The following is a 12,535-nucleotide window of genomic DNA, read 5'->3' as shown; positions in this document are numbered from 1 at the left end:
AAATAGCAAGTGCTTTCGCTAAGAAAAAATACAAAATGCGAAATAATTAGTGTGATAATGTGACGAATTAAATTTCTTTCTGATCATACAAGTGTTTGCCTTTTCACACAAAAAAGTTGTCAATGTCAGAAATGACAACTGTCAGTGTCATAGTTTCACAAACACGCAAAAATATTCTGTTCGTCACGTTATTTCGTATTCATGTTTAAATTTTTCTTCTGGTTGGGGATGGTTCTAGAAATTGACTAATCGATGAATAAATTTGATTTATTATTCACGTGAAAATTTAAATTAGAGCTCGGGAGTTTCAGTTTGAGTGAAGTCATACAGTGTTTTTGTATTCATGCAGTAGTGTGGATCAGACGTCTTGTGTTTCACGGATTTATCTTAAAAATTACAAGATAATGGAGGCGAATAATTCAGGGAACGAGGTGGCAGGAGCTCTGACTTACCCCGACAGGGATGATGAAAATGTGGAGACTGTTCCCATTCAGCCTCGGCAACCGATTAACTTGCAGGTAAAATTCATATTAATACCTTAGAAAATATAAAATGAAAATTTGTGCGTATGTTTTTTATATATTTTTGTTTGTCTGTATGTATGTTCCTGTAACCAAAACAATTGAAAAGATTTTAAAAGATAGGTGTCAGTCGATTCGTATTTTTCTTTGGTGTAGTTAGACTGCAGGCCAACGTTTTTTAAATATTTTACTAAGAATTAATATGTTAACTTGCTAAGTGCTAATAAGTGTAGTAAATAACTCATAAAACTTTTTAGGGCCTGCTACGTTTTGCTATGGAGGCTACAAAACGTGAAGATGCTCCCGGAACATCTGGGTTCAGGAGAATGGATGAAGAGGTAATTTACAATGAATACATGCTTATTTTCATTTGAACTTTACATAAGATAGGATGTTTCTGATCATGGATTGCCACTGTCTAAACATCAAATATGTTACCATCTTTCTCTTTGAAACAGATAAATGTAACTATATGTTTTTACATAGTTGTTTTAGCAGTGTAAACTCATAGGCAAGATATACAGCTTAATCTGGTTAAAAGAGAATCCTTGTTCAGTGTTGATGGATATTTCCATAAGCAAGAAAAGTATCACAGTCCTTTGGATTCTGGCTTATCTGGGCTCCACTACAAAACAAAATGTTACGTCATTCAAAACCACTCTACAATTAAGAAAAAATTGTATTTTAAATATTCACATTTTCAGAGGAGGGCATTTTTGGAGGAAGCTTTAAACAGCATGTCAGTAGATGTACCTAAGTTGTTGAAGGATGCTGTCAAAATACTGTCCGATCCGGAGAAGATTAACAGTATTCAGATGGATCAGGATCCACCTGATGATGTTGCGGCAGCTTTCTTCAACATTCAGGAGTTTATCTGCGACATTGATGTGGCTAATGGTAAGTGTTCATATAAAGTAGTTGGACATATTGGGTAATTGAGCCAGATCACCTGTGCAATAATTCCTTCTACTTGAATTAAGATTTTATAACAATAATCTTTAAAATTAAGTTACAACACAATTAAGTATTTCTTTTTTTACAGATTTCCACAAGATAGGAGGGTTCTCAATATTTCCTGTCTGCCTGAGCAGTCAGAATGCGACGGTGCGAATTGAGGCAGTCAGCATCCTTGCGGAGATGTGCCAGAACAACCCGTACGGGCAAGCGCGCGCGCTAGACGCCAATCTGATGCAAGTGGTGGTGCAGCTGGCTAACACCGAAGAGGGCAACTTCCTTGTCACCTGTCTCTATGCTATCTCTTGTAAGTTGCTTTGTTTTTTTTTAAATTCTTTATACAGCCAAATCTATGAATGGATTGTGTAATAGTAAAATATGTTGCTTTGTTCTTTATGTAAATTTGTTTTTCTTGATTATATAGCTTGGAATGAAACTATTAATTTTAAGCATCTCAATTCATTTTGATAAGGTTGTATGTTTTATTGTGGAAGTATCATAAGGCGACAGTCAAACACAAATAGTGTTTCTTTGAATTTAATAAAATATCTAAAAAGACATTTTTCGAATACATGATGTATGTCTGTCTGACTGGGAGCTGATGTATGCAGTAGCAACTTTTTTTAACCACAATTTTTTTTTATAAACGTGGCTGTCTTTGTCAACCTTGTTGGCAGGTCAAGGTCAGCTCCGCGCTGCGCAATTCCCCGCGTCCTGTAAATTTAAATATTGTTTTGCGCAGCGGCTCGTACCATGTTACCTGAAATATTGCATTATTTATCTTATACTAGGGTTGGCATTGTATATCCGTGACATTTAAAGGTGGAGTAGCAGGGTTGTCGCCTTTAGTGTATTTATAACATCAATTTAGGGATGTAGGGAAAGGCACTGCAATCTAGGTCAGCCATTAAATGTATTGTAAATCTATATTTATATTAAAATTAATGTTATCTTGCAGGCATGTGTCGCGGCTACGGTCCAGCTTGCGACGAACTGTTCGCCAACGGCGGAGGACCATTGCTTTCTGAGTTAGTGCGCAACTCCAACATCCGTGTGCGCACTAAGGCCGCCTTCCTCGTCTCATTCCTCGCTATCAATCATCGCTCTGCCAAAGGTCAGCAAATAATCTCTATAGTTATTGCAAAATATGGTAAAAAAAATTAATATCTAGCTAATATATTAATTTAATTTAATTGAAAAAAGTTTAAGAATTTTTTTTTCGATGTTGCTTGCACTGTGACTGAAAACAATCGACAGTGAATTTCAAAGCGTCACTATAAAAAAAATTTTTTTAGTATATGAATGAAAGAGATAGCCATCTCTTTATTTAAGTCACTTGTCCAGTTACCAAAATTGTATGTCTTTTTTGTAATTACAGAGATCTTTTTGGAGAACAACGTAATTGGTAACATAGCGGAATCGCTTAACAGGGGAATAGACTGCAGCACGTCCTGTACCCTGCACGCACTGCATGCTCTACTGCAAGGACCGAAACTCCCTCCCCAGGTCAATGACCCGACCATCAAACTGAAGAATGTTCTGGTAAAACTACAAAATACCAAAGAGATTGAATACGCGGAGTATTCTGATGAGAGAAAAGTTTTGAAGAATATTATGAAGATTTTAAAGGACGTTCCAACAATTGAAGATGCTGACGATGAGGAGGCAGATAGATAAATACATGGATTGATGGATGGATGGATGTATGGACAAAACTTGGGAGTGTTCGAAGAAGTTTCGAAAAGAAGTGTGGACGTGTTGTATTTTGCGGCGAGTTTGTTTAATGTGTAAATGTTGATTAATATTGATATTAATGTAAGCATTTATATATTTAGAAAATAAAATTATCTCAATGTGCTTATTGCAATGTGTTTTATTTTATCACTAGTTGTCGCCCGCGACTCCGTTCGTTGCAAATAAATAAAAACGTTATAAGTAACCTATATGTTCTAAATCTATGCGAAATTTTATCGAGCGCTATTCAACTGTTCAGGAGATACCTTCTAACAAACATACATCTAAACATTCACATTTATAATATTAGTAAGATGTATTGATTGAACTTCTATTAATTAATATTTTTTTTTTGTTGTTGCAATCTTTATGATCGCAGACACTAAAATATTTGCTAAATAAAATTCTAAGAGAGATAAAGAAAAACAATTTCATTTATAAAAATTATTTATATAAAAACAAACTTTTACTCAACGAAGTTCACTCTAATCTCATCTTGTAATTGTGAATCCTGCGCAGGCGCCAGGTCTTCATTCTTCCAATCGAAGGAAATACCTGTCACCTCTTCATACCAGGAATGGTAGTAGCCGGGACGTACGTAACCTGGAACAAAGGTGGAATTTGTTGTCTACGCGCTAACGAAAATTACTTTACAGTCCTTTTCCGATCCCGAAGGAAGACCTTCATATGCAAAAAAATATCACGGTACTTGGACTCTCACTCATCCAGGTTCGAAATAATATTGTCAAATAAGTGTTATTAATGTTATACTTTTAGACATTATTAGTTAGAAACCTTTAGCGCGAATGGCGCGCTTTCGTTACAAAGTCAAGTGTCAGAATTATTAGTGAGGGGACGTAAACGTCAACATTTTAATAAGGCTAGTGTTGCGCCTAAACACCGGCACAGCGTTGGATTTTCGTCCTAACAGTACTGATGCAAGAATATTTAATACCGGAAATATTTTGATATTTACTTGTTTTATCCGTTATGTGCAATTTTTCTATGACTACGGCTTTGCGAACAAGATATTATATAAACGTAGAAGGGAGAGGGGTGCGTTAGGTTAGGTTAGGTTGTTTCTGCCTACCACTCTGGGTTACCGGCTTGAGTTATTGTGTCTCACCTGACGGATAACCACTGAGGCATCCTAAATAGTGACCGAAGCTCACCACGCCGACCATTGTGGGTTTTCCGTCGACATCTACCATGGTAAGTGGACCGCCGCTATCACCCTGCCAACAAACATGATCTTTTTAAAAAGAGTCCTTTCAAATATCTTGACTTCCTAAGGTCACCGGCGCGCTGCGTAGTACCCTCCCCCCACATCCCGTTACGCCCCGCTACACCTAAAATTGTTTTCTGCGCAACAACTCGCGCGAACTTCAGAGCCAGCAAAATATCTGAAAAGACTTATATCAGAAAGTCATTCGTTCGACACTTAATATTTTTGTAACATCCTTTGTATTAAACATTTTAACTATGGGTTTCCATTGTTGAAACATATCATCCAATAACTTGAAAAGAAAAATAAATAAATTACCCCACATGAAGACTGATTCGTCTCGTTGTATCCAATAGAGCAGATGACCTGGTGAGAGATCTCTCCTGGGTACCAGCTGTCGCACACCTCATTGCTGATGCCGTACTGGTACACCCATCGTAGCACCTCTGATGTAGAATCATCTACAAACCGTATTTTATAATAAGTTAAATGCCACGAAAATTTTCAAGAATAGAAGCGAATTCGCTGCTTGACACGATCGTGGGTTTTCCATGAAAATAATCTCCCTTAGAAACATATCGTTATCTCTGTTTAATCAAAGATAATGACAGGGATAACGATATGTTTTATGCATAGATTTTGATGTCAGAAACTCACAGTGAATGTGTTTCGGCATATTTTGTTTATATATTTATTACGGCTATTTACAAAGCGATTTAAATGTACGACGTCACAATTTATTCTTCCATAAAAGTTTAAAATGATATGAATTGTGAAGATGGTCAGGCGCGGTGTAGATAGATGTAAAATAACTCTTACGTTCAGTCAATCCGTAGCCGCTGACAGTGAGCCTGACACCTGTGTAGTCAAAGTCCTTCATCTCGCTATTTTGTAGTCTGCATGGCTGGATGTTCTCTGACGAAATAGTTATCGTGATTACAATTTGAATATAACAAGGTTAAAGCTTTACGTTACAATCATCATCATCAGCTAAGTCACGGGTGACTAGGCCATAGTCAACCTCGCTGGCCAAGTGCGGGTTGACTTCACACATATCATTGAATTTCTTCTCAGATATGTGCAGCATCACGATGTTTTCCATCACCGTAAGAACATCGGTTAAATGTACATATGTAAACCGGAAATCGAAAAACACATTAGTACATCACGGGATTCGAACCCAGGACCTGCAGATTGCAAGTCAAGTGCTTAACCCCTGATCCACCGACGCTCATTTACGTTACCTTACAGTAAATTAATAATATTTTAAGGTCATTTAAAGTAAATACTAACCGTGGGTTTCCAATACCAAATTAGATAAAATATACTGTCATCTCTGTCTTTCATGTTTGACAAAAAAGATAGCATTATGTTTTAAACGGGAATTTTAGTCTGAGGAACCCACGTTAAGTAAAATTGAAGATAAAATGACAATCATTAACCGGAAAGTTTTAAGAAAACCCAATTGATAAAACTGATTAGCAAAATGATAAATTAACATTTTGGAAAGCGTTACATTGCGATAATTTTGTGTTGGTATTAAGAATTTAAATATAAGGTTATAAAGTGTACTTACTTCCGTAAGGTATGGGTCTATCCAGTCCAATTAGACCGATATCATCAGGCTGAACTTCGTAGTCCTCCTCATCATAATCAGGATGAATAAACTTGCGGGTTGACTCCACAATGTACTCTGGTCGGGCAAGTTCGAGCGAGCCAAGACGGACCACAAACGAATTGCGTCTGTATCAAAAAAGAAAGCAAAAAGATGAGTATAGTACGGATCTGTGAGGTGACTAAGAATCCTAGATAGTGTTTTGTTAACTAAATAGTTTATCCAAAAGGTCCCACAATCCACACCGAGTGAGAAATCATTCTAAATAACGATTATCTGATCAAATTGAAAGGAACCTTCTAAATGTAGGCGTTAATACATTCTTTCTACGACTTGACGTATAAAGTTGCAGGATTAGATTTGCAATTTATTGGACAAAAGTACATTAGTTATGTGTCGAATGTTATGTACTTTGTCTATTTCTAGTTACTAACTTAGCAAGACAGTGAGCCGCGGTGATGACCCACTCGTGGTGAATAACTGAGCCGCCGCAGGAGGAGACCTGGCCGTCACTACGAATCGTGCGCAAGTTGATCTGGTGGGGGATTTGTCCGTCTACTGCTTCCCAACCATACGAAATCCTTTGGCTGGCTATGATATAAAATTGATATTATAAAGAAAATTTTAACAGTATAGCAACAATAATATTTAAAAACAAAATATAAAAATATGGTTAGAAAACTTACCTGAGCGAACATCTTCGATAAAAGCACGCTGGTCTGTCCGACGTATGGGGTCGCACTAGAAACACATATTATATATAATATTTAGATTTAATCTTTTTTCTTTTATGTCATAAGATGGCAAACGAGCGAGCGGCCATCTGAAATCGCTGAAATAGCGAAGTGACCGTTACCCATAGACATACGCAATTGCATATGCGTTGCCTACCTTTAATCGACGGAGGAGAGGATGCAGAGAAGGAAAATATTTTCCCTTTCCATGCATCCTCTCATCCGGAAGGTCCACTTCCACTTCCCATCCTTTCCTTATAAGAAAAAGGGTGGGAAGGGAAAGAGGTCTAAATTAGGCCTCCGGGACGCACAGTCATCAGACGAAACGCGGAATTGCTTCCACTTCACGCCTGTTTTCTTTAGTAGCAGTTCCATAACATAACTTAATATAATATAATACATACCTGAGCTAGGCCGAAAACAAGGAGAAAAACGAAGTAAATGGCCTCCATCATCTCTTCAGATCAACTAATTACAATTTTACTAAGTGATTTATATATTTCTAGTCACTATCAATAAAGTAGTCAATTTCCGGTTGATACGAACACTTTACTTGGTAATTTAACGCGATTTTATCTAAAATCAAAGAAATATAAATACGATTAACGGTAGTAAAAGATAATTACTCAATTGGTAAAAACTAATCTTGTTTCTTACTTACCTTGCTAATATTATAAATGCGAAAGTTTAGATGTATGTTTGTTAGAATCTCCAGAACGGTTGCATTATTCTCGCTGAAATTTTACATAAATGTAGAACATAAATGTAGAAGATTTTCTTAATTCTTCACGGACGGAGTTACGGGCGACAGCTAGTTTTATTATATTAAAAATAATTGTTAATAAGCAGGATGTCTTTGAACCCCCTAATATTAAATTTTTTTGGTTTAACGTAGTGTGTCAGCGTGATCGTATTTACATTTTAAGATTTTCTCACAATGATCACTTTTTTCTTTGGAAATACATTTAAAGTCGCGCATTATTTGCGACGCAATTTATTCGGTTTTAATATTGATTCTTATCCAAATGTGTTTCTAATCAGGAGAATTTCATGTAGATTAATAAACAGGAAGGGTAGTGATATGACACAAAGGAGATCACACGTACATGTACGTTTTTATATCTTTTGCCACTAATCCTTCCTTACTTATTATAAATGTTAAAGTAATTCATTCTGTCTGTCTTGGCTCTTGATTGATTTAAATGAAATTTGGTACACAGATAATGTAGAGCCTGGGAAAGATCATAGGCTACTTTTTAATGCGGAAAAAGGATTGTAAGGGGTTGAAAGGAGGGATGAAATGTTGATCCGTAGTGGGAAATATGTTAATAAGTTAGAACCCCCACATTAGACTTTTAGGTGAGGAATGTGGTAAAAGTTTCAAGTCTATATACCCAGTAGAATCGACTGTTCGTTGAAACTAGTCAGCCAGGTAACTGATAATAGCAAAACAACTAGAAATCCAAAGCCATAAACAATTTAAAGTTGTAGTATCTTTATTCAAACAACGTATTTTTACATATCAACAAAGTTCACTCTGCTCTCGTCTTCTCCGCCATCTCCTTCACCGCCATCTCCTTCACCGCCATCACCTTCACCATTCTCCTCAGAGGATTCAGAAGAATCAGATTCAGAAGAGTCCGGCTCGACAGCTTCCAAGTCCTCGTTCTTCCAGTCGAAGGAGATGCCGGTGACCTCTTGGAACCAGTCGTGGTAGTGGCCGGGCCTCACCAGACCTGGAAACAGTGATATTAATTTCAAATGTTGATTTCTTATTATTCAAAGTCGTTATGATTCAATGTCGTTACGAGTCAAGATATTTACGATTCCAGATTATTATTCAAGGTTGGAGACACGGTTGCGTATGCGTTTGTTACAAAAAACTATGTTTGCTATTGTAGTATAACGATTCAATGTCTTCTCTATTCATATAGAGTTAGAATTTTTGTCTTAATTTATAACCAGGCTTGTGTTGTGTTAGTCATACCTGAGGGGTGAGGGCTGTTGCAACCGACTGCGTGACCGAAGCTTACCACTCCCACCATTGTGGGTTTTCCATCAACATCTTCCAAGGTCAGAGGACCACCGCTGTCACCCTGGAAAAAAAGAGAGAAATTTTACAAAAATGGGACCTAATTTTAGACCTCCTCACCTTCCTACTGTTTTCTTGTAAGGAAGGGAAGAGAGGGATGAAAGAAAAATATTCCCTTTTTCTGCGTTCCCTGTCGTCTGTTCCTTTTAAAGAAATGTAACAAAATAGCAAATTTTGGCGAATTAAGGTGACCAATTACTCATTTATCATACTAAAATATATCTTGGTGCAAGGATGTCATGAAAGTTAGTGTTTATTGTAAAATTATATTAATTTTCGTCTATACATCACACTGTCGACTCGCCATGCGAGTGCATATTTGTACGTTGTCATAGTGGCATTGAAAGCAGGTTACTTAGGTACTATTAATACTGGATTGTTTTCCCATATATATTTTTTTTTATAACAGAAGGGGGCAAACGAGCAGCGGGAACACCGAAGTGTTCAACGACGCCCATGGACATCAGCAATACCAGAGGAACCGCAGATCTGCATCATTTTTTATTCAGAAAATAAAAAATGAAAATATTTCTATCAATATACCTGGCAAGATGACTGTCCGGTCTGGTTGTATGCGGCGGCGCAGATGGTCTGCTCCCTGATAACACGGCTGTTGGGGTACCAACGCAGGCACTCCTCATTGCTGACACCGAGCTGGTATACCCACAGCAAGATCTCTGAAGCCGCACCACCTACACCAAGAAAAAGAAAATAGTGCTATTAACCAAATCTCACAAAAATAAATACAAGTTTAGCGTTGTATAGCGTTAGATGGCGCTGGTTTAAAAACGGAAATTTCCCGATTACCCTCATTTTCATAAATGTATTATTTCTTATTTGTAAATATAAGAGCATGTTACCGTTCCACAAATCATCGGTACGTCCGTATCCGCTGACAGTGAGCCTGACGCCGGAGTAGTCGAAGTTCTTCATTTCGCTGTTCTGTAGACGGCATGGCTGGATGTTAGCTGGAAAAATATAACAATTGGGATTGAAATTGAGGCCTGCAGGAGTATAGAAGTTACGAATTATTTGAAATTTGTTGTGAACAATATTTATTTGAAATGTTTTCGCAATCTAAAGCTTATACAAAATGAATATAAAATCTCTTTTGATACTTTATGTTGTCCAAAGCGTACTTATAAATTAAATATTATGAACCTATTTCGCAATTGATCTGCGTCAAAACCGAATCAAATATTTAAGTCCCCTTTCTCTTCGCACCCGTTTATCATTAGGAAAGGAAGAGAAAGAGGATAAAGATTTGAAAGAGAAGGTGACGCATAGGAGAGGGAAATGTTCTATTTTCGTATGTCCCCCATATTCCTCAGTGTATGGATAGTCGTCGCTTCGCCATTTTGAATTCAAAATGACTTTCTGACACGATATGTCAGCAGAATTTCTTGCTTATGTTACATATGTTAGCAGAGGTTCATGTTGAGTATACTTACGTCCATAAGGAATTGGGCTTTCAAGACCAAGGAGAGCGATATCATCAGTCTGCACTCCAGCTTGGATCTCGTTGTACTGGGGATGGATGAACTTGCGGGAAGTCTCCACCATGTATTCAGGCCGGGTCAAATTGGTCAGCCCAAGACGGACCACGAACGTGATACGGCTGTGTATAAAATCATATCATTAAACAGGTATCTAGTATACCTAAATGGAATCGAATAAATGTAAATTGTGGCAAATGTACAGTCGACTACGTAAACGTTATAACAGTTACGAAAAATGTTGTCTACAAGACATTTAAACGATTTTCAATATAATTATTTGAACATTATATCGTCAACAAATCAAACTGTATTTATATTTTAGATTGATATATATAATAAGAATTAAATGTAAACTAGGGCTTGAAAACTGATATATAAACACGGCTAAATACTCACGTATATACGTCCGGTGGCGGCACCGACTAGTTTCGAGCCCATCGGGGGCCCTTCATCAGGATGAGTGGTACTGGATTTAGCGACGGGTACTGGTGTGAGCGACGGGCCGAAATAATACCAGTACCACTCATCCTGATGGAGGGCCCCCGATGGGCTCGAAACTAGTCGGTGCCGCCACCGGACGTATACACGTGAGTGTTTAGCCGTTTTTATATATCAGGTTAGTATAATGTCTCACGAAAGTTTGAATAATTTAATAGGGCTTAAAAACCTTAAATAACAAATGTAGAACTAAGCATGTATGGAGGAAAAGATCTGATTATTACATGATCAAAGTCTTATTGATGTTACTAACTTGGCAAGGCAGTGGGCAGCAGTGAGGACCCACTCGTGGTGGATGAGGGAGCCGCCGCATGAGGAGACCTGGCCGTCCTCACGTATCATACGCAGACTGATCTGGTGGGGGATTTGACCCTCCGCCGCCTCCCATCCATATACAATCCTTTGACCTGTGATACAATCAATAAAGTTTCATGGAGGTTTCTTCGCTATTGAGGACTTATTTTAACACGTTCAATGCCACCGACATGTTCGCTGAGTCTTATATAATATGAAAGTGGCAAGAAATGTGTTAAAGAAAACAGTGACTTAAAACATACGCTATGCAAATTCGACTGAGGCACTATAGATGAAATAGCGCCATCTATTGTCTGTGTTTTAAAACAAAGGTTTTTAACTTTTTTATTTTAAATAATTAAACTGTAAGTATCACTTTCTTATTTTAAGATATACTCGAAAACATTAAAAAAAATTAAGCAGTAAAATAGTTGTGGCGAATGAGACTTGACTTCTTTTCATTTTTTTTTTAATTTCATCTTTCACCATTTTGTACCAATTCACCTCTAAACAGACTTACATACGCGAGAAAAAAATTGCCTCTGTCAGTTGAATAATATTTAGAGATTCAACGCAGTCGCAACTCAATACTTTGTTGTATATTTAATATTTAAATAGGTAGTCAATTTTACCTGCGCGCAAATCTTCGATTTCAGCATGCGGGTCCTGACGACCGATTGGCTCGCACTGGAAGAATGATAAAGTTATATTGTGTTGTTACGATTCAAGGCCAAAAAAAAGTCAAAAAAGCAAAGGTAGTGTTGCCGTCAACTTTGTGATTTTCAATAATTGTTTAAAAAAAAAGAAGTAGGCTAGGTAAGTTTACTATTTTTTCCAAATTAATCGTTCCGTTTTATGCAGATTATATAACTATTCATAATAATTATTACGTAATGTTTCATGATTTTAATGACAACAACGAATTTGTTTATTTATTTATTTTTTTTAATAAAAATAGAAGTTTCTAATAATATATTTACCTGAGCGATACCCAAAATAAGGAGAAAAGCGAAGAAATACGCGCCCGCCATCTTGGCCGTTAAAAAACTAATTAAAACAATAATTTAATTAACTCTTGAAATAGACACACTTATCTGTAAATTATCCAACTTCCCTAGATATAAAGAATTACTAGATAATTAATGATTGATATTGAATTTATCTTAAATCTAAACGAATTAAACGATAAAGATTAACGATTAGAATAAAGGATTAAATCCTAGAAACCTAATTAGGTTTTATTGTAAAGGTGATAATACACTGGGCGTGATACGGTTTTAGCATTTCCGGCGGCCTGGGCGAAATTTTCGTATCGCCCCCTTATTTGGTGTTGGAGGAAATCTACAAATATAGTGTATCTTAAAGAGCA

General features: G+C 36.9%; 3 protein-coding genes across 3 annotated transcripts; 1 reads left to right on the top strand and 2 right to left on the bottom strand.

Annotated features, from left to right (window-relative positions):
- Positions 1–209: 209 nt before the first annotated feature.
- Positions 210–3,297, top strand: LOC106117614 (hsp70-binding protein 1). Its single transcript, NM_001312798.1, is given in 6 exon segments — positions 210–518; positions 779–859; positions 1,226–1,418; positions 1,564–1,782; positions 2,434–2,589; positions 2,854–3,297. Coding segments are annotated over 6 exon segments (1,062 nt in total). The 5' UTR covers positions 210–404; the 3' UTR covers positions 3,153–3,297.
- Positions 3,298–3,638: 341 nt separating this feature from the next.
- On the bottom strand, positions 3,639–7,302 carry LOC106117697 (collagenase-like). Its single transcript, XM_013312101.1, has 8 exons — positions 7,188–7,302; positions 6,736–6,790; positions 6,484–6,640; positions 6,011–6,177; positions 5,254–5,349; positions 4,753–4,895; positions 4,336–4,444; positions 3,639–3,812 (listed from the first exon to the last, which is right to left on the bottom strand). Exons 1-8 carry the CDS (start codon positions 7,236–7,238, stop codon positions 3,676–3,678), a joined length of 915 nt encoding a protein of 304 aa, XP_013167555.1. The 5' UTR covers positions 7,239–7,302; the 3' UTR covers positions 3,639–3,675.
- A 977-nt stretch (positions 7,303–8,279) lies between these two features.
- Positions 8,280–12,256, bottom strand: LOC106118042 (collagenase-like). Its single transcript, XM_013312600.1, has 8 exons — positions 12,147–12,256; positions 11,799–11,853; positions 11,126–11,279; positions 10,327–10,493; positions 9,736–9,843; positions 9,419–9,567; positions 8,771–8,879; positions 8,280–8,519 (listed from the first exon to the last, which is right to left on the bottom strand). Exons 1-8 carry the CDS (start codon positions 12,195–12,197, stop codon positions 8,299–8,301), a joined length of 1,014 nt encoding a protein of 337 aa, XP_013168054.1. The 5' UTR covers positions 12,198–12,256; the 3' UTR covers positions 8,280–8,298.
- Positions 12,257–12,535: the final 279 nt, after the last annotated feature.

This window comes from Papilio xuthus, unplaced genomic scaffold (assembly GCF_000836235.2).
Source record: "Papilio xuthus unplaced genomic scaffold, Pxut_1.1 DF827679.1, whole genome shotgun sequence".
NCBI classification, from domain to species: domain Eukaryota; kingdom Metazoa; phylum Arthropoda; class Insecta; order Lepidoptera; family Papilionidae; genus Papilio; species Papilio xuthus.
Note: the sequence above shows the minus strand (reverse complement) of the source record. Positions and strands in the feature narration are given on the sequence as shown.